Genomic DNA, 22787 nt, shown 5'->3' with positions numbered 1-22787 from the left:
TCGTTGGCCAATGCTGCTACAAATTGAGAGGCCGCGAGTTTGTCCCTACTTTCGAAAGGGCATTCGTCAAATGCAGCTTGAGCAAGCCTCTCAATTTCTGCCGCCAATTCAGAAATCGACTCCCCTTTCCGTTGCCTGTAATTTTGAAACTTCACATAACTTAAATTTCGAAAATTTTTTATCCCATAACGGAACTCTAATGCCGAAACTATCGTCTGGAAGTCATTTTGTTTATCCACAGAAAGAGAAGTCAACACTCCTCGAGCAGGGCCCTCCAAAGATGCAACTAAGGCCAAAGCTTTCCTCGGTTCATCCCATCTATTCGCGCGAGCTATCGTGTCAAACTGAATCCGATATTCTTCCCACGAAGCTTTACCGTCGAATTTAGGCGGTTTCACGGTATATCCTAACTCTGAAACACTACGAAACCCGCCCACCGTATCGCGCGGAGGATCCTGCTGCGAAAGCGGAAGAACCGGAAACGTAGACCCGTTAAGAACAGATATATTTTCATTTTGAGGTTCACGGTTCTCGGTAGAGTTAATTAATCGCGGCTGTACAAGCGTGTGTAGATTTTGCGAGAGCACCTGACACTGAGCCTCCAGGATCCCGAAACGTCCTTCCAAGGCAGCTTCCCTCGCAGCTTGAGCGGCCCTGTTTGCTGCTTCCGTCTCTTCAAACCGGGTCCTCTCCTGTTCCCATCTCTGTTCTGAGATCTTCTGCTGCTCTTGAAACTGCCCCGAAATGTTCCTCTGGAGGGCTTCGAAAAGCGTCTGCAACATCATCGCTTCTACTCCCGAAGTGGATGTTGTTGCGGTGCTATCTCCCGTAATCCCACTTCTGACACCAATGTTGCGAAGGCTTCGGCGTGGTCTTGCCGGAGAACACATAATAATAATAAACGAAACTATAACTTTATTAAATGTACAATAGAAGGAGAACAATCGATAATGTGTGCTTTCGTCTCAATCACTCGAGAGGATCTAACATCTCTCTTCTTCTTATCAACAAACTCGTTGTCCGGATACCGCAATATCGATCTGACAGGCGACTTCACTCGATCTCTGTGATAACTTCAGAATATCACAGGAAAAAGGCAACTTCATCGTAACATACGTCCAGGGTTCCTCTCCCGCGGCGATCGGTCCCGGCAGATCTCGTTCCCTGGGGTTCGGGACTACCCGTAAGGGTTCGGGGTCGAGGGTGGGCTCCTCGTTCCGACTTGTTGTGGGTGTTGGGGGTTTGGGGGGGGTTGGGGTGGACGGGGCGGCGTCTGCTGTTGTCGGCTCCACTGTTGTCCCTGCTGCTGACGTCCCAGCCGTCGTCGGGGCTGCCATCTCTGCCGCGCTTGGTGCTTCCACCGGTTGTTTCTCCTCGGGTGAGGGTGCAGACATTGGAGACACCGGTAGGGGTGTTTCCATTGCCTGCAGCATCTCTTGTATCGCCCGCAGCTCGTCCTCCAGGCTGTTCGGTTTGGCGCCACCACTCGCGACCACCTTGGCCGTCATTGTTGCCTCTTTCCCGGCGGTGTGGCCAAAATTGATCTGGCCGCTGGTGCTGACCCGCGGGTTCCCTGCGGTTTGCTGTGTCGGCGGTCGGATTATCCGGTCTGATCGAATCCGCGGCTGCCCTCGATTGGTCGGAACGATTTGTCTTTGGCTGCTTCGATGTCTCGGCGGCAAGCGTACCGGTGTCCGTTGCCGGTGAGTTTGATTCGGCCACCGGGCCGATCCTTCCCGTATCCTTTGCCGGATTCGAGCCTCTATCGGTCTGTCTTCGGGTCGCCTTCTGAGCGGCACCGCTGTTCTTCTTATTGTTGATGACGGGCGAGGTTCCTTCGCTTTTCCCATCTTGAGCTTGAGTGATAATTATTCGACTCTTGCTGCCTTTTATACCTGTGGCTGGTTCGCCTGGGAGGTCTTCCCCTTCTCCTGTACACGGTTTGATGTCTTGAGTGTGTACCCGGTGGTGTTTCCCTCTGCCGGCCTGAACCATGATGACTGTTGGCCCGAGGATTTTCCGTACTGTGTATGGACCGGAGAATTTTGGTGCCAACTTTGCGCAAAATCCGTCTGCAGCCATGGATAATGGGTGTTCCCTTTTCATGACTGCATCTCCTACCTTTGGTAGCCACTTTCTTCGGCGAAGATTATAGTGGCGCTTTTGGGTTTCTGTTGCCCTTGCTTGCGCGTTTTGCGCAAGTTGGAATCCTTCCTGCAGTCGGCCTATTTCTGTTTTCCGGTGTGTGTAATCCTTTCGGGTTGGATCTTCCCCGGGCTGTCCGGAAGGTGGCCTGTCTGTACCTCGCATTGCAAGTTCTCTGCCATATGTCAGGTATGCCGGTGTCATCCCTGTGGCACTATGTCTCGCGGTGTTGTACGCGAAGATGGCTGATGCGACCGTCTGATCCCATGTCCGGTGATTTTCCTCTGTGTACTGTGCGATTATGGTCTTTATTACCCTGTTTGTTCTTTCCACTGGGTTGCACTGTGGTGTGTACGGAGGCGTCTTCCGGTGTTGGATTTCGTATTTCTCGAGAAGTGTGTGAAAGTCCCTGCTTTCAAATTGCTTCCCGTTGTCTGTGATGGTGATCCGAGGGCATCCATGTCGCAGGATGACCAACTCCTCGAACGCTTTTGTTACTGCTGGTGCGGTGGCCTGCCGTAGTGGTCGGACTTCTGTCCATTTCGTGAATTTGTCCTGCATTACCACTAATGTTGTGTAGCCCTGGTTTGATCGTGGTAGTGGTCCGACCAAATCGGCGGTGACGACGTCCCATGGTCCCATTGCTGGTGTCGTAAACATTTCTCCGGCTGGGGCTTGCTGTATTGCCTTGTATTGGAGGCAACTGCGGCAATTACGGACATATTTTATGGCGTCGTGCCTCATCCGTGGCCAAAAATACCGTTGGGTGAGCCGGTGTAGCGTTTTTGCTGTGCCCAGGTGACCTGCCGTTGGGTCGTCGTGCATCAGCTGTAGGATTTTTGGCCGTTCCGTGGCCGGGACGCATCTTTTCCACTCCCTTTCCGGTTGTAAACCGGCTGTGTCCGGGATATAGCGGTATACCTGGTTTTGGTATTCTTTATACCCTAGGGCTTGATCTGGCTTGGCCTTGATTTTATTCCGTATGTTTTCATACCAGGTATCCTTTGGCTGTTCGAGCAGATCTGCGTTCTCCGGTTGCCGGGACAGTGCGTCGGCTACGAAGTTCTGTTCCCCCCGACGGTATTTTACCGTAAAGTTGTACTGTTGGAGCTCTAGGCTCCATCTGGCCAGCCTTCCTGATGGGTTTTCGATCTTCTGTAGCCACTGTAGTGCTTGATGGTCCGTGATTACGAAGAAGTGGTATCCTTCTAGGTATGGACGCATCTTTCGGATCCCCCATACCACTGCTAAGCATTCCTGCTCCGTTACGGAATAGTTCCTCTCGGCTCCGTTCAGTGTGCGGCTAGCGTACGCTATTACTCGTTCTTCCCCTTCGATTTCCTGTGATAGCACTACCCCGAGTCCGTGGTTACTTGCGTCTGTTTGCAAATAAAACGGTTTCTCGAAGTCGGGGCAGGCTAGTACTGGGGCTTGTGCCAATTGTGCCCTGAGTGTTTGAAACGCTTTTTCTTCCGTGTCGGTCCACGTCCATCCTCTCTTCTTCTGCAGAAGCTTATGCAGTGGTTCGGCGGTGTCCGCGAAGTGGGGTATGTATCTGCGGTACCATGATACCATCCCCAGGAAACGTCGAAGCTCCTTTAGGTTCTTCGGTGCGGTGATGCTGCGTATTGCCTTGACTTTTTCCGGGTCTGTATGTACTCCCTGGCTTGTTACCAGATGTCCCAGGTAGCGGAGTTCGGTACGGCCGAATTGGCATTTGTCCGGATTAATTTTTAGCCGCGCCTGTTGCAGTCGGTTTAGTACCTCTCGTAAATTTCGTAGATGTTCGCCGAATGTTTTTCCCAAAACGATGATGTCGTCCAGGTATACGAAGGCCTTGGGCTCTAATTCTGGCCCAATTACCGTGTCTAGAAGCCGTTGGAAGGTTGCGGGTGCGGAGTGTAGTCCGAATGGCATTACCTTGAATTGGTATAGGCCTCGGCCCGGTACTGTGAATGCCGTGATCGGGCGACTTTTTTGGTCCAACGGTACTTGCCAATAGCCATTCGCCAGGTCTATTGTTGAGATATACCTGGCGCCCCTTAGTTTCTCTAGTGTGGCTTGTACCTGAGGCAGGGGGTATGCATCTTTTTCTGTCACGCTGTTCACGCGTCGAAAGTCGATGCAGAATCTTGGTTTGCCGTTGGTTTTTCTGACTATTACTACCGGTGAACTCCACGGGCTTTTCGACGGTTCGATTATTCCGTCCTTTAGCATCCGATCGACCTCTTCGTTTATTATCTGCTGCGTGGCCGGGTTGCGAGGGGTGTACCGCTGTTTTATTGGTACCTCTGTCTTTGGTTGGATCCGGTGGGTGGTCAGGTGAGTCGTCCCCTGGAGAAGAGCGAACTTCGGCAGTTCTTCGTCTAGCAGTGCCTGTAGCTGTTTTTCTTGCTCCTTCGTACATTTCTTTAGGCCTTCCGGTCCGTTAATTGTATCGGCTTTATCCTGGAATGTCCAGTGGTGAGGGCCTATCGTTACTGTGGCCCCTAGTGCTCGGAGCATGTCGACGCCGATTAGTATTGGCTGTGACAGCGTTGGTAGTACCGGGCAGGTTACTGCTACCGTGCTTCCGCAGAGATCCATTATGATCTCTACTTCCCCTTCTAGTGGGACCGCGGAGTTATCCGCTATTCGGACGGTCAGTTCGGTGGGGGTGGATTTCGCTCCGTTCCGTGCGCTCCATTCGGCTACGTCCTGGCGTATGTAGGACCGTGTTGCTCCTGTGTCTACGAGCGCTTGAAACTTTCGCCCGTAGATAATTACCTGCGTAAAAATCCTGTTGTCCGGACTTGTGTCTGCGGAGGCATTGTGCTGTTCAGCCGGTCGGTGCCTCTGCCACCGGCTCTGGGCCCGTTTCCCGTCACATTATTGCACGGGCAACGGAAGGTTGATCGCCCCGTTGTACCGCAGTACGAGCAGAATAGTTTTTGGGGCCTGCGGCATTCTGTTCTTTGATGGCCCCTCTGTCCGCACCTCCAGCAGCACGTTTCTCGGCTGTACTTCTCGTTTATGACATCTGCTTTTTCGACCCCTGGGTCTGGTTCTTTACCTGTGGCCTCCGTTTTTATTGGCCCTATAGCGGCGGCGGCCCTGGTTGGAGAGCGGGTTCTCTCTTCTTTCGTTATTTGTTCTATTTCCTCTGCCCGTTCGAGGATAACTTGGATGGTTGTTCCTTCTTCCCGCCGTATAAACTTTCGATAGTCGGGGTGGAGGTTACGGTGTACCCTGGCGATTTGCTCGGATTCTGAAAAACCTCCGTGCCGCCGCATGAGCGTTTGTATGTCTACCACATACTCCCATGTTGGTTCCCCTGGTCTTTGTAGCCTGTTCCTTATTTCGTCTTCCATGTTGAATAGGCGATCCTGGGGTATGAACATTTTCTTGAATGCTCGTAGGAAATCTTCCCATTTCCCCCACTTGTGTTTTTCGTTTCGATACCACAGGAGGGCTTTTCCCCTCAGTATCTCCGCTAAGCATCGTAATGTTTGCTCCGGCTTGACCTCGTAACTGTCATGGAGGTCGTCCAGGCGGTCAATGAAGTCTTCGGGGTTTTTCCCTTCGAAATGGACGCCCCACCGACTGATTGTTTTCAGTATGTCGGTTTTTTGGGGCTCTTGTGAGGGCCCTGCCGTTGCGGAATCTTCCTTCGGCATACTGCGGATTTTTCCTGCTAGTCGTGCTCGTAATTCGTCGACTGTTCCCTCTGTGTCCACTCCTAGCTCCTCGGCTTTTTCCCGTAGTTCCTCCTTCTTCAGTCGGTATATCCACCCTACCTGTGCACTCATCCGTGGTTCTCCCTATTATCCAGACTGTTCGGGCGCCATTTGTAACGGATATAGCTCGGGAGATAATGCCGGCTCAGTCGGTCGTCGAGAGTTCTTCGGCCACGAATGAGATACACCAGGTGTGGTCAAATAAACAATGTTTATTATCGTCCTCCTTACTTCTAACAACAAAGGTGCCCACGCTGGGCTATCGTACAGTTAACGCGGCGAGATTTGGATGACCCGAAGGTCCGACGCTCGCAACTTACTTCTAGTGAACAAACTGGCCCACGCTGGGCTATCGTACAGTTAACGCGGCGGAAACGCGGACGGTGGTCGCGGTGACCCTAAGCTAATCGCGGCGGTTGGTCCGGTGACCCTATCCTAGATACGGCTCCGCGGAGCAGAGAAAGCGACGATGCTGGTGACGGTGATCGAAAGATCGAGAGAGAGAGAGAGATGGATCTACCTCTAGTCAAAGGCGTCAGCCACAAGCGTCGAGGTAGCGGGAGATGCGCTCCAAGGGCGTCGGCCACGAGGAGAGTACACCCTGCGAAGGCGTCAGCCACAAGAGGGGTACTAGCGGTGAGGGAGGTCCCTGGGCGTCAGCCACGGGGACTGGAGGTGTGAGCGTGAAAAGGCGTCGGCCACAGACACGGTTCACTCGGTCGGAGGATATCCAAGGGCGTCGGCCACGAGGATCGGAGTGCAAGAGTATAGGGGCGTCGGCCACGAATACGTCTCGTCAGGTCGGAAGGATTCCCAAGGGCGTCGGCCACAAGGGATCTCGGAACGGAGTCGGCGGTAAGCGGACAGGAAGCCTGATTCTCGGTCGCTGTGTCAGAAAGCGTTCGTGGAGTAGCCACTAGTAGCGATCGTTCCACTAGATCGGAGAACCCGACTGATCCTCTCTGGGTCCGCGGCGCGTATTTATATCCCCGCGCGTACAGTTTCTCCCGCGAGAAAGCGCGAGTCCGCGGTGGCCATCTCGCGGCCGTCGCCGCGGTTCTCGCTAGAGCCCGCGGGTGCTCGCGGTGGCCCTCTCGCGGTCGCGGCTGCGGGTTCCCTGGTCGGCGTTGCGGTACTTGCGAGAAGCCGCGTGCGCTCGCGGCGGCCATCTCGCGGGATTCGCGGGCCGGAGAGAGAAGAGTCTCGCGCCTCTGTTATATTCGTTACAAACTGTAAGACATTTTCGACTGGAAATCGTCCCAAAGTGAGGTTTATGTAAAAATACAGTTCCGACATTTTCCGCTACGGGCGTTGACATCCGCTTCCCAGTGATGGTTACTTATCATTGTCGTCGTCACTGACGACTCGTCAGCAATCACTGTATCGGTAAAACAGAGGAAGCAGAAAATATGTTGTCGGTAAGGTAGGATTCGTAAGCAAGCGTGACGTCACAATTTGGATGACGATATGCTGCAGCGTTGGTGTGCTCAAGCAAGAGAGTGTTGGTGCATACTGCATACACACTGATACACACCGCTCGAGCGACGTGTACGTGTGCCTACGGCCTACGAGCATGACAAGATTTCGCGACGATTGCCCTTCTATTTCTCGATAACGCAACGATGGGGCTTTTTCGTAATCAAATCCGTTAGATGAAACATCAATCTGGTGCGCTGTTTGCTTCAAAAGTCATTCCTTTAGGTTTCCAAACAATAGTTTTGGAATATTCAGCTGCATGTTGCCCGTCGGAGAAGCTATGTTCGCCGGCGTGACGTAACAGTATGGCTGACGATGCTGCAGCGTTGGTGTGCTCGAGTGAGACTGTGTATAGTGCTTACATACACACCGCTGGAGCGACGTGTACGTGTGCCTACGGCCTCAGTGATGGGATCGTTGGCGCTTTTCGCGCGCATGCGCGAGTTTCGTCAGGGCCGTATCTACGTCTACGTCCGAAACTGGGGAACTATTGGGGGGAAATTAGTGGAAGACTGTATGGCGCGAAATTAGCAGATCGGGTATAGATAGACTCTAATTGTCGTTTTATAATGTCTAAATATTGTATCCTGGGTTGGTAATTAAAACAACAGACCAAATTTGTTTCTCTGTAAAGATACGACAATTAGAGTCTATTGTTCACTCTCTTTATTTACACTAACTTTATTAACACTAATTATCTCTATCTTCATTTACTTTCTCTGCACGTGTGCTCTCTATATTCTTTTACTCTTTTTCCTATCTCTATCTCTCTCTCTCTCTATCTCAAATGTAGGAGCTGTTCAAAGAGTGCGCTGGGCATGCGAAGCTCGCTCGATTTAAATTAAAGAGACTATATATTTTCTGTATATATATTTATTTAAAAAAGTACACTTTAAATAAATAAAATTAAAAATTTTTTTAATAATAATTGTGGTGGACTACCACGCGTCCGCGGCCTCCGCGGCCGGAGTAAAATTGACGCCGCCACTCCCTTGCTATGGTTGTCTGCAACAAAGCAATATTTATTTATTATAGGTATTACTTTAGTACATCGAAGATTAAAAATAACACAGTTCATTTGTAATAACTCACCAATTGTTGCTTCGTAATAAATATGGCGCCCTGCATTGCGCCCTGCGTGGCGCCCTGCATGGCGCCCTGCATGGCCCCAGGCATGGCCCCAGGCATGGCCCCCGGCACGCTCATCGGCCTGTTATGTACCTGTGTTGTAACATATAAAATATCCATTATTAATAACAATGTAGTAACATACACACTATTAATTAATAGTAGTGAATAGTTACTCACCGGCATGCGATGCCGCAAATTCAAGTTGGCGACGGCCGTCGCCAAGTTGAAATATTCTTCAGCCGGTGGTGTCGGCACCGTTGGTGACGCCGTCGCCGCTGCCGTCGCCGTCTCACCGGCGAGAAGTGGTCGAAGCCACCGCAACAATATAAACAATTAACGCCCCCCATTTCATCGAGGCGCCGTAAAATTATCAAACGTTGCCCGGTCCGCGGCTATAAAATGGTTGGGGAGCACTGCTGTAAAGCACAAGTGAAAGCTTTTTGATTCGAAGAATTGCAAGCTCATAATATCAGCACTGGTCTAGCGAAACCAGAGAATTAAGCTGTACAATCCAATGTTGCACCAACACAGAGTGGAACCCGCGCAGGATTTCGTTCTCCAACCGAAGCTGAGATGGTCGCGTTCGAAGAATACGCGGCCATCAACAAGCGGTATTTCGATTCGTCGGAGGACGACGTGATGAAGTATAATAGGAATTTATTTTGCGAGGCTCACCGTCTCACCGGCGAGAAGTGGTCGAAGCCACCGCAACAATATAAACGATTAACGCCCCTCCCCCCTCATCGAGGCGCCGTAAAATTCTCAAACTTTGCCCGGTCCGCGGCTATAAAATGGTTGCGGAGCACTGCTGTGAAGCACAAGTGAAAGCATTTGAATTCGAACAATTGCAAGCTCGCATTTTCACCACAGGTCTAGCGAAACCTGAGAATTAAGCTGTACAATCCAATATTGCACCAACACAGAGTGGAACCCGCGCAGGATCTCGTTCTCCAACCGAAGCTGAGATGGTCGCGTTAGAAGAATACGCGGCCATCAACAAAGGGTATTTCGATTCGTCGGAGGACGACGTGATGAAGTAAAATTGGAATTTATTCTGCGCGGCTCACCGTCTCACCGGCGAGAAGTGGTCGAAGCCACCGCAACAATATAAACAATTAACGCCCCCCATTTCATCGAGGCGCCGTAAAATTATCAAACGTTGCCCGGTCCGCGGCTATAAAATGGTTGGGGAGCATTGCTGTAAAGCTCAAGTGAAAGCTTTTTGATTCGAAGAATTGCAAGCTCATATTATCACCACTTGTCTAACGAAATGTGAGAATTAAGCTGTATAACCCAATATTGCACCAACACAGAGTGGATCCCCGCGCACGATTTCGTTCTCCAACCGAAGCTGAGATGGTCTTGTTCGAAGAATACGCGGCCATCAACAAGCGGTATTTCGATTCGTCGGAGGACGACGTGATGAAGTATAATAGGAATTTATTTTGCGCGGCTCACCGTCTCACCGGCGAGAAGTGGTCGAAGCCACCGCAACAATATAAACAATTAACGCCCCTCCCCCCTCATCGAGGCGCCGTAAAATTATGGAACGTTGCCCGGTCCGCGGCTATAAAATGGTTGGGGAGCACTGCTGTAAAGCACAAGTGAAAGATTTTTGATTCGAAGAATTGCAAGCTCATAACATCAGCACTGGTCTAGCGAAACCAGAGAATTAAGCTGTACAATCCAATATTGCACCAACACAGAGTGGAACCCGCGCAGGATTTCGTTCTCCAACCGAAGCTGAGATGGTCGCGTTCGAAGAATACGCGGCCATCAACAAGCGGTATTTCGATTCGTCGGAGGACGACGTGATGTATTATAATACGAATTTATTTTGCGAGGCTCACCGTCTCACCGGCGAGAAGTGGTCGAAGCCACCGCAACAATATAAACGATTAACGCCCCTCCCCCCTCATCGAGGCGCCGTAAAATTCTCAAACTTTGCCCGGTCCGCGGCTATAAAATGGTTGCGGAGCACTGCTGTGAAGCACAAGTGAAAGCATATGAATTCGAACAATTGCAAGCTCGCATTTTCACCACAGGTCTAGCGAAACCTGAGAATTAAGCTGTACAATCCAATATTGCACCAACACAGAGTGGAACCCGCGCAGGATCTCGTTCTCCAACCGAAGCTGAGATGGTCGCGTTAGAAGAATACGCGGCCATCAACAAAGGGTATTTCGATTCGTCGGAGGACGACGTGATGAATTATAATAGGAATTTATTTTGCGATGCTCACCGTCTCACCGGCGAGAAGTGGACGAAGCCACCGCAACAATATAAACAATTAACGCCCCCATCTCATCGAGGCGCCGTGAAATTATGAAACGTTGCCCGGTCCGCGGCTATAAAATGGTTGGGGAGCTCTGCTGTAAAGCACAAGTGAAATCTTTTTGATTCGAAGAATTGCAAGCTCATATTATCACCACTGGTCTAAAGAAATGTGCGAATTAAGCTGAGCAACCCAATATTGCACCAACACAGAGTGGAACCACGCGCAGGATCTCGTTCTGCAACCGTAGCAGAGATGGACCCGTTCGAAGAATACGCGACCATCCACAAAGGGTATTTCGATTCGTCGGAGGACGACGTGATGAATTATAATAGGAATTTATTCTGCGCGGCTCACCGTCTCACCGGCGAGAAGTGGTCGAAGCCACCGCAACAATATAAACAATTAACGCCCCCCATCTCATCGAGGCGCCGTAAAATTATGGAACGTTGCCCGATCCGCGGCTGTAAAATGGTTGGGGAGCACTGCTGTAAAGCACAAGTGAAAGCTTTTTGATTCGAAGAATTGCAAGCTCATATTATCTCCACTGGTCTAGCGAAACCTGAGAATTAAGCTGTACTATCCAATATTGCACCAACACAGAGTGGAACCCGCGCACGATTTCGTTCTCCAACCGAAGCTGAGATGATCGCGTTCGAAGAATACGCGGCCATCAACAAAGGGTATTTCGATTCGTCGGAGGACGACGTGATGAATTATAATAGGAATTTATTCTGCGCGGCTCACCGTCTCACCGGCGAGAAGTGGTCGAAGCCACCGCAACAATATAAACAATTAACGCCCCCATCTCATCGAGGCGCCGTGAAATTATGAAACGTTGCCCGGTCCGCGGCTATAAAATGGTTGGGGAGCTCTGCTGTAAAGCACAAGTGAAATCTTTTTGATTCGAAGAATTGCAAGCTCATATTATCACCACTGGTCTAACGAAATGTGCGAATTAAGCTGAACAACCCAATATTGCACCAACACAGAGTGGAACCCGCGCACGATTTCGTTCTCCAACCGAAGCTGAGATGGTCGCGTTCGAAGAATACGCGGCCATCAACAAAGGGTATTTCGATTCGTCGGAGGACGACGTGATGAATTATAATAGGAATTTATTCTGCGCGGCTCACCGTCTCACCGGCGAGAAGTGGTCGAAGCCACCGCAACAATATAAACAATTAACGCCCCCCATCTCATCGAGGCGCCGTAAAATTATGGAACGTTGCCCGGTCCGCGGCTGTAAAATGGTTGGGGAGCACTGCTGTAAAGCACAAGTGAAAGCTTTTTGATTCGAAGAATTGCAAGCTCATATTATCACCACAGGTCTAGCGAAAGCTGAGAATAAAGCTGTGCAGCCCAATATTGCACCAACACAGAGTGGATCCACGCGCAGGATCTCGTTCTCCAAACGAAGCTGAGATGGTCACGTTCGAAGTATACGCGGCCATCAACAAAGGGTATTTCGATTCGTCGGAGGACGACGTGATGTATTATAATAGGAATTTATTTTGCGAGGCTCACCGTCTCACCGGCGAGAAGTGGTCGAAGTCACCGCAACAATATAAACAATTAACGCCCCTCCCCTCTCATCGAGGCGCCGTAAAATTCTCAAACTTTGCCCGGTCCGCGGCTATAAAATGGTTGCGGAGCACTGCTGTTAAGCACAAGTGAAAGCATTTGAATTCGAACAATTGCAAGCTCGCATTTTCACCACAGGTCTAGCGAAACCTGAGAATTAAGCTGTACAATACAATAGTGCACCAACACAGAGTGGAACCCGCGCAGGATCTCGTTCTCCAACCGAAGCTGAGATGGTCGCGTTAGAAGAATACGCGGCCATCAACAAAGGGTATTTCGATTCGTCGGAGGACGACGTGATGAAGTAAAATTGGAATTTATTCTGCGCGGCTCACCGTCTCACCGGCGAGAAGTGGTCGAAGCCACCGCAACAATATAAACGATTAACGCCCCTCCCCCCTCATCGAGGCGCCGTAAAATTCTCAAACTTTGCCCGGTCCGCGGCTATAAAATGGTTGCGGAGCACTGCTGTGAAGCACAAGTGAAAGCATTTGAATTCGAACAATTGCAAGCTCGCATTTTCACCACAGGTCTAGCGAAACCTGAGAATTAAGCTGTACAATCCAATATTGCACCAACACAGAGTGGAACCCGCGCAGGATCTCGTTCTCCAACCGAAGCTGAGATGGTCGCGTTAGAAGAATACGCGGCCATCAACAAAGGGTATTTCGATTCGTCGGAGGACGACGTGATGAAGTAAAATTGGAATTTATTCTGCGCGGCTCACCGTCTCACCGGCGAGAAGTGGTCGAAGCCACCGCAACAATATAAACAATTAACGCCCCCCATTTCATCGAGGCGCCGTAAAATTATCAAACGTTGCCCGGTCCGCGGCTATAAAATGGTTGGGGAGCATTGCTGTAAAGCTCAAGTGAAAGCTTTTTGATTCGAAGAATTGCAAGCTCATATTATCACCACTTGTCTAACGAAATGTGAGAATTAAGCTGTATAACCCAATATTGCACCAACACAGAGTGGATCCCCGCGCACGATTTCGTTCTCCAACCGAAGCTGAGATGGTCTTGTTCGAAGAATACGCGGCCATCAACAAGCGGTATTTCGATTCGTCGGAGGACGACGTGATGAAGTATAATAGGAATTTATTTTGCGCGGCTCACCGTCTCACCGGCGAGAAGTGGTCGAAGCCACCGCAACAATATAAACAATTAACGCCCCTCCCCCCTCATCGAGGCGCCGTAAAATTATGGAACGTTGCCCGGTCCGCGGCTATAAAATGGTTGGGGAGCACTGCTGTAAAGCACAAGTGAAAGATTTTTGATTCGAAGAATTGCAAGCTCATAACATCAGCACTGGTCTAGCGAAACCAGAGAATTAAGCTGTACAATCCAATATTGCACCAACACAGAGTGGAACCCGCGCAGGATTTCGTTCTCCAACCGAAGCTGAGATGGTCGCGTTCGAAGAATACGCGGCCATCAACAAGCGGTATTTCGATTCGTCGGAGGACGACGTGATGTATTATAATACGAATTTATTTTGCGAGGCTCACCGTCTCACCGGCGAGAAGTGGTCGAAGCCACCGCAACAATATAAACGATTAACGCCCCTCCCCCCTCATCGAGGCGCCGTAAAATTCTCAAACTTTGCCCGGTCCGCGGCTATAAAATGGTTGCGGAGCACTGCTGTGAAGCACAAGTGAAAGCATATGAATTCGAACAATTGCAAGCTCGCATTTTCACCACAGGTCTAGCGAAACCTGAGAATTAAGCTGTACAATCCAATATTGCACCAACACAGAGTGGAACCCGCGCAGGATCTCGTTCTCCAACCGAAGCTGAGATGGTCGCGTTAGAAGAATACGCGGCCATCAACAAAGGGTATTTCGATTCGTCGGAGGACGACGTGATGAATTATAATAGGAATTTATTTTGCGATGCTCACCGTCTCACCGGCGAGAAGTGGACGAAGCCACCGCAACAATATAAACAATTAACGCCCCCATCTCATCGAGGCGCCGTGAAATTATGAAACGTTGCCCGGTCCGCGGCTATAAAATGGTTGGGGAGCTCTGCTGTAAAGCACAAGTGAAATCTTTTTGATTCGAAGAATTGCAAGCTCATATTATCACCACTGGTCTAAAGAAATGTGCGAATTAAGCTGAGCAACCCAATATTGCACCAACACAGAGTGGAACCACGCGCAGGATCTCGTTCTGCAACCGTAGCAGAGATGGACCCGTTCGAAGAATACGCGACCATCCACAAAGGGTATTTCGATTCGTCGGAGGACGACGTGATGAATTATAATAGGAATTTATTCTGCGCGGCTCACCGTCTCACCGGCGAGAAGTGGTCGAAGCCACCGCAACAATATAAACAATTAACGCCCCCCATCTCATCGAGGCGCCGTAAAATTATGGAACGTTGCCCGATCCGCGGCTGTAAAATGGTTGGGGAGCACTGCTGTAAAGCACAAGTGAAAGCTTTTTGATTCGAAGAATTGCAAGCTCATATTATCTCCACTGGTCTAGCGAAACCTGAGAATTAAGCTGTACTATCCAATATTGCACCAACACAGAGTGGAACCCGCGCACGATTTCGTTCTCCAACCGAAGCTGAGATGATCGCGTTCGAAGAATACGCGGCCATCAACAAAGGGTATTTCGATTCGTCGGAGGACGACGTGATGAATTATAATAGGAATTTATTCTGCGCGGCTCACCGTCTCACCGGCGAGAAGTGGTCGAAGCCACCGCAACAATATAAACAATTAACGCCCCCATCTCATCGAGGCGCCGTGAAATTATGAAACGTTGCCCGGTCCGCGGCTATAAAATGGTTGGGGAGCTCTGCTGTAAAGCACAAGTGAAATCTTTTTGATTCGAAGAATTGCAAGCTCATATTATCACCACTGGTCTAACGAAATGTGCGAATTAAGCTGAACAACCCAATATTGCACCAACACAGAGTGGAACCCGCGCACGATTTCGTTCTCCAACCGAAGCTGAGATGGTCGCGTTCGAAGAATACGCGGCCATCAACAAAGGGTATTTCGATTCGTCGGAGGACGACGTGATGAATTATAATAGGAATTTATTCTGCGCGGCTCACCGTCTCACCGGCGAGAAGTGGTCGAAGCCACCGCAACAATATAAACAATTAACGCCCCCCATCTCATCGAGGCGCCGTAAAATTATGGAACGTTGCCCGGTCCGCGGCTGTAAAATGGTTGGGGAGCACTGCTGTAAAGCACAAGTGAAAGCTTTTTGATTCGAAGAATTGCAAGCTCATATTATCACCACAGGTCTAGCGAAAGCTGAGAATAAAGCTGTGCAGCCCAATATTGCACCAACACAGAGTGGATCCACGCGCAGGATCTCGTTCTCCAAACGAAGCTGAGATGGTCACGTTCGAAGTATACGCGGCCATCAACAAAGGGTATTTCGATTCGTCGGAGGACGACGTGATGTATTATAATAGGAATTTATTTTGCGAGGCTCACCGTCTCACCGGCGAGAAGTGGTCGAAGTCACCGCAACAATATAAACAATTAACGCCCCTCCCCTCTCATCGAGGCGCCGTAAAATTCTCAAACTTTGCCCGGTCCGCGGCTATAAAATGGTTGCGGAGCACTGCTGTTAAGCACAAGTGAAAGCATTTGAATTCGAACAATTGCAAGCTCGCATTTTCACCACAGGTCTAGCGAAACCAGAGAATTAAGCTGTACAATCCAATATTGCACCAACACAAAGTGGAACCCGCGCACGATTTCGTTCTCCAACCGAAGCTGAGATGGTCGCGTTCGAAGAATACGCGGCCATCAACAAACGGTATTTCGATTCGTCGGAGGACGACGTGATGAAGTATAATAGGAATTTATTTTGCGAGGCTCACCGTCTCACCGGCGAGAAGTGGTCGAAGCCACCGCAACAATATAAACGATTAACGCCCCTCCCCCCTCATCGAGGCGCCGTAAAATTCTCAAACTTTGCCCGGTCCGCGGCTATAAAATGGTTGCGGAGCACTGCTGTTAAGCACAAGTGAAAGCATTTGAATTCGAACAATTGCAAGCTCGCATTTTCACCACAGGTGTAGCGAAACCTGAGAATTAAGCTGTACAATCCAATAGTGCACCAACACAGAGTGGAACCCGCGCAGGATCTCGTTCTCCAACCGAAGCTGAGATGGTCGCGTTAGAAGAATACGCGGCCATCAACAAAGGGTATTTCGATTCGTCGGAGGACGACGTGATGAAGTAAAATTGGAATTTATTCTGCGCGGCTCACCGTCTCACCGGCGAGAAGTGGTCGAAGCCACCGCAACAATATAAACAATTAACGCCCCCCCATTTCATCGAGGCGCCGTAAAATTATCAAATGTTGCCCGGTCCGCGGCTATAAAATGGTTGGGGAGCACTGCTGTCAAGCACAAGTGAAAGCTTTTTGATTCGAAGAATTGCAAGCTCATATTATCTCCACTGGTCTAGCGAAACCTGAGAATTAAGCTGTACAATCCAATATTGCACCAACACAGAGTGGAACCCGCGCAGGATCTCGTTCTCCAACCGAAGCTGAGATGGTCGCGTTAGAAGAATACGCGGCTATAAAGGGTATTTCGATTCGTCGGAGGACGACGTGATGAAGTATAATAGGAATTTATTTTGCGAGGCTCACCGTCTCACCGGCGAGAAGTGGTCGAAGCCACCGCAACAATATAAACAATTAACGCCCCTCCCCCCTCATCGAGGCGCCGTAAAATTATGGAACGTTGCCCGGTCCGCGGCTATAAAATGGTTGGGGAGCACTGCTGTAAAGCACAAGTGAAAGCTTTTTGATTCGAAGAATTGCAAGCTCATATTATCACCACAGGTCTAGCGAAAGCTGAGAATAAAGCTGTGCAGCCCAATATTGCACCAACACAGAGTGGATCCACGCGCAGGATCTCGTTCTCCAAACGAAGCTGAGATGGTCACGTTCGAAGTATACGCGGCCATCAACAAAGGGTATTTCGATTCGTCGGAGGACGACGTGATGTATTATAATAGGACTTTATTTGCGAGGCTCACCGTCTCACCGGCGAGAAGTGGTCGAAGTCACCGCAACAATATAAACGATCAACGCCCCTCCCACCTCATCGAGGCGCCGTAAAATTCTCAAACTTTGCCCGGTCCGCGGCTATAAAATGGTTGCGGAGCACTGCTGTTAAGCACAAGTGAAAGCTTTTGGATTCGAAGAATTGCAAGCTCGCATTTTTACCACAGGTCTAGCGAAACCTGAGAATTAAGCTGTACAATCCAATATTGCACCAACACAGAGTGGAACCCGCGCAGGATCTCGTTCTCCAACCGAAGCTGAGATGGTCGCGTTAGAAGAATACGCGGCCATCAACAAAGGGTATTTCGATTCGTCGGAGGACGACGTGATGAAGTAAAATTGGAATTTATTCTGCGCGGCTCACCGTCTCACCAGCGAGAAGTGGTCGAAGCCACCGCAACAATATAAACAATTAACACCCCCCATTTCATCGAGGCGCCGTAAAATTATCAAATGTTGCCCGGTCCGCGGCTATAAAATGGTTGGGGAGCACTGCTGTAAAGCTCAAGTGAAAGCTTTTTGATTCGAAGAATTGCAAGCTCATATTATCACCACTTGTCTAACGAAATGTGAGAATTAAGCTGTAAAACCCAATATTGCACCAACGCAGAGTGGATCCCCGCGCAGGATCTCGTTCTCCAACCGAAGCAGAGATGGACGCGTTCGAAGAATAAGCGATCATCCACAAAGGGTATTTCGATTCGTCGGTTGACAACGTGATAAAGAAAAGTTGGAATTTGTTCTGCGAGGCTCACCGTCTCACCGGCGAGAAGTGGTCGAAGCCACCGCAACAATATAAACAATTAACGCCCCCATCTCATCGAGGCGCCGTGAAATTATGAAACGTTGCCCGGTCCGATGCTATAAAATGGTTGGGGAGCTCTGCTGTAAAGCACAAGTGAAATCTTTTTGATTCGAAGAATTGCAAGCTCATATTATCACCACTGGTCTAACGAAATGTGCGAATTAAGCTGAACAACCCAATATTGCACCACCACAGAGTGGAACCACGCGCAGGATCTCGTTCTGCAACCGTAGCAGAGATGGACCCGTTCGAAGAATACGCGGCCATCAACAAGCGGTATTTCGATTCGTCGGAGGACGACGTGATGAAGTAAAATTGGAATTTATTCTGCGCGGCTCACCGTCTCACCGCCGAGAAGTGGTCGAAGCCACCGCAACAATATAAACAATTAACGCCCCCCCATTTCATCGAGGCGCCGTAAAATTATCAAATGTTGCCCGGTCCGCGGCTATAAAATGGTTGGGGAGCACTGCTGTAAAGCTCAAGTGAAAGCTTTTTGATTCGAAGAATTGCAAGCTCATATTATCACCACTTGTCTAACGAAATGTGAGAATTAAGCTGTAAAACCCAATATTGCACCAACGCAGAGTGGATCCCCGCGCAGGATCTCGTTCTCCAACCGAAGCAGAGATGGTCTTGTTCGAAGAATACGCGGCCATCAACAAGCGGTATTTCGATTCGTCGGAGGACGACGTGATGAAGTATAATAGGAATTTATTTTGCGCGGCTCACCGTCTCACCGGCGAGAAGTGGTCGAAGCCACCGCAACAATATAAACAATTAACGACCCCCCATTTCATCGAGGCGCCGTAAAATTATCAAACGTTGCCCGTTCCGCGGCTATAAAATGGTTGGGGAGCACTGCTGTAAAGCTCAAGTGAAAGATTTTTGATTCGAAGAATTGCAAGCTCATAACATCAGCACTGGTCTAGCGAAACCAGAGAATTAAGCTGTACAATCCAATATTGCACCAACACAGAGTGGAACCCGCGCAGGATTTCGTTCTCCAACCGAAGCTGAGATGGTCGCGTTCGAAGAATACGCGGCCATCAACAAGCGGTATTTCGATTCGTCGGAGGACGACGTGATGTATTATAATACGAATTTATTTTGCGAGGCTCACCGTCTCACCGGCGAGAAGTGGTCGAAGCCACCGCAACAATATAAACGATTAACGCCCCTCCCCCCTCATCGAGGCGCCGTAAAATTCTCAAACTTTGCCCGGTCCGCGGCTATAAAATGGTTGCGGAGCACTGCTGTGAAGCACAAGTGAAAGCATATGAATTCGAACAATTGCAAGCTCGCATTTTCACCACAGGTCTAGCGAAACCTGAGAATTAAGCTGTACAATCCAATATTGCACCAACACAGAGTGGAACCCGCGCAGGATCTCGTTCTCCAACCGAAGCTGAGATGGTCGCGTTAGAAGAATACGCGGCCATCAACAAAGGGTATTTCGATTCGTCGGAGGACGACGTGATGAATTATAATAGGAATTTATTTTGCGAGGCTCACCGTCTCACCGGCGAGAAGTGGACGAAGCCACCGCAACAATATAAACAATTAACGCCCCCATCTCATCGAGGCGCCGTGAAATTATGAAACGTTGCCCGGTCCGCGGCTATAAAATGGTTGGGGAGCTCTGCTGTAAAGCACAAGTGAAATCTTTTTGATTCGAAGAATTGCAAGCTCATATTATCACCACTGGTCTAAAGAAATGTGCGAATTAAGCTGAGCAACCCAATATTGCACCAACACAGAGTGGAACCACGCGCAGGATCTCGTTCTGCAACCGTAGCAGAGATGGACCCGTTCGAAGAATACGCGACCATCCACAAAGGGTATTTCGATTCGTCGGAGGACGACGTGATGAATTATAATAGGAATTTATTCTGCGCGGCTCACCGTCTCACCGGCGAGAAGTGGTCGAAGCCACCGCAACAATATAAACAATTAACGCCCCCCATCTCATCGAGGCGCCGTAAAATTATGGAACGTTGCCCGATCCGCGGCTGTAAAATGGTTGGGGAGCACTGCTGTAAAGCACAAGTGAAAGCTTTTTGATTCGAAGAATTGCAAGCTCATATTATCTCCACTGGTCTAGCGAAACCTGAGAATTAAGCTGTACTATCCAATATTGCACCAACACAGAGTGGAACCCGCGCACGATTTCGTTCTCCAACCGAAGCTGAGATGATCGCGTTCGAAGAATACGCGGCCATCAACAAAGGGTATTTCGATTCGTCGGAGGACGACGTGATGAATTATAATAGGAATTTATTCTGCGCGGCTCACCGTCTCACCGGCGAGAAGTGGTCGAAGCCACCGCAACAATATAAACAATTAACGCCCCCATCTCATCGAGGCGCCGTGAAATTATGAAACGTTGCCCGGTCCGCGGCTATAAAATGGTTGGGGAGCTCTGCTGTAAAGCACAAGTGAAATCTTTTTGATTCGAAGAATTGCAAGCTCATATTATCACCACTGGTCTAACGAAATGTGCGAATTAAGCTGAACAACCCAATATTGCACCAACACAGAGTGGAACCCGCGCACGATTTCGTTCTCCAACCGAAGCTGAGATGGTCGCGTTCGAAGAATACGCGGCCATCAACAAAGGGTATTTCGATTCGTCGGAGGACGACGTGATGAATTATAATAGGAATTTATTCTGCGCGGCTCACCGTCTCACCGGCGAGAAGTGGTCGAAGCCACCGCAACAATATAAACAATTAACGCCCCCCATCTCATCGAGGCGCCGTAAAATTATGGAACGTTGCCCGGTCCGCGGCTGTAAAATGGTTGGGGAGCACTGCTGTAAAGCACAAGTGAAAGCTTTTTGATTCGAAGAATTGCAAGCTCATATTATCACCACAGGTCTAGCGAAAGCTGAGAATAAAGCTGTGCAGCCCAATATTGCACCAACACAGAGTGGATCCACGCGCAGGATCTCGTTCTCCAAACGAAGCTGAGATGGTCACGTTCGAAGTATACGCGGCCATCAACAAAGGGTATTTCGATTCGTCGGAGGACGACGTGATGTATTATAATAGGAATTTATTTTGCGAGGCTCACCGTCTCACCGGCGAGAAGTGGTCGAAGTCACCGCAACAATATAAACAATTAACGCCCCTCCCCCCTCATCGAGGCGCCGTAAAATTCTCAAACTTTGCCCGGTCCGCGGCTATAAAATGGTTGGGGAGCACTGCTGTAAAGCACAAGTGAATGCTTTTTGATTCGAAGAATTGCAAGCTCATAATATCAGCACTGGTCTAGCGAAACCAGAGAATTAAGCTGTACAATCCAATATTGCACCAACACAAAGTGGAACCCGCGCACGATTTCGTTCTCCAACCGAAGCTGAGATGGTCGCGTTCGAAGAATACGCGGCCATCAACAAACGGTATTTCGATTCGTCGGAGGACGACGTGATGAAGTATAATAGGAATTTATTTTGCGAGGCTCACCGTCTCACCGGCGAGAAGTGGTCGAAGCCACCGCAACAATATAAACGATTAACGCCCCTCCCCCCTCATCGAGGCGCCGTAAAATTCTCAAACTTTGCCCGGTCCGCGGCTATAAAATGGTTGCGGAGCACTGCTGTTAAGCACAAGTGAAAGCATTTGAATTCGAACAATTGCAAGCTCGCATTTTCACCACAGGTGTAGCGAAACCTGAGAATTAAGCTGTACAATCCAATAGTGCACCAACACAGAGTGGAACCCGCGCAGGATCTCGTTCTCCAACCGAAGCTGAGATGGTCGCGTTAGAAGAATACGCGGCCATCAACAAAGGGTATTTCGATTCGTCGGAGGACGACGTGATGAAGTAAAATTGGAATTTATTCTGCGCGGCTCACCGGCGAGAAGTGGTCGAAGCCACCGCAACAATATAAACAATTAACGCCCCCCCATTTCATCGAGGCGCCGTAAAATTATCAAATGTTGCCCGGTCCGCGGCTATAAAATGGTTGGGGAGCACTGCTGTCAAGCACAAGTGAAAGCTTTTTGATTCGAAGAATTGCAAGCTCATATTATCTCCACTGGTCTAGCGAAACCTGAGAATTAAGCTGTACAATCCAATATTGCACCAACACAGAGTGGAACCCGCGCAGGATCTCGTTCTCCAACCGAAGCTGAGATGGTCGCGTTAGAAGAATACGCGGCTATAAAGGGTATTTCGATTCGTCGGAGGACGACGTGATGAAGTATAATAGGAATTTATTTTGCGAGGCTCACCGTCTCACCGGCGAGAAGTGGTCGAAGCCACCGCAACAATATAAACAATTAACGCCCCTCCCCCCTCATCGAGGCGCCGTAAAATTATGGAACGTTGCCCGGTCCGCGGCTATAAAATGGTTGGGGAGCACTGCTGTAAAGCACAAGTGAAAGCTTTTTGATTCGAAGAATTGCAAGCTCATATTATCACCACAGGTCCAGCGAAAGCTGAGAATAAAGCTGTGCAGCCCAATATTGCACCAACACAGAGTGGATCCACGCGCAGGATCTCGTTCTCCAAACGAAGCTGAGATGGTCACGTTCGAAGTATACGCGGCCATCAACAAAGGGTATTTCGATTCGTCGGAGGACGACGTGATGTATT

The 22787-nt window shown here is 49.6% G+C and overlaps 2 protein-coding genes across 2 annotated transcripts in view; both read left to right on the top strand.

Annotated features, from left to right (window-relative positions):
* LOC143220012 (uncharacterized) overlaps positions 1-22787 on the top strand; it is a gene marked incomplete at its 3' end in the record, with an annotated part of 383990 nt that overhangs the window by 109467 nt on the left and 251736 nt on the right. The window lies entirely within an intron of this gene.
* The window catches only part of LOC143220002 (uncharacterized), a 46183-nt gene continuing 24701 nt past the window's right edge, over positions 1306-22787 (top strand). Inside the window, exon 1 of the mRNA XM_076445766.1 lies at positions 1306-22618. Coding sequence (XP_076301881.1) covers positions 6425-6781 — 357 coding nt within the window. The 5' untranslated portion in view covers positions 1306-6424 and the 3' untranslated portion in view covers positions 6782-22618. The remainder of the gene's footprint in view (positions 22619-22787) is intronic.

Source organism: Lasioglossum baleicum, unplaced genomic scaffold, assembly GCF_051020765.1.
Source record: "Lasioglossum baleicum unplaced genomic scaffold, iyLasBale1 scaffold0130, whole genome shotgun sequence".
NCBI classification, from domain to species: domain Eukaryota; kingdom Metazoa; phylum Arthropoda; class Insecta; order Hymenoptera; family Halictidae; genus Lasioglossum; species Lasioglossum baleicum.
Note: the sequence above shows the minus strand (reverse complement) of the source record. Positions and strands in the feature narration are given on the sequence as shown.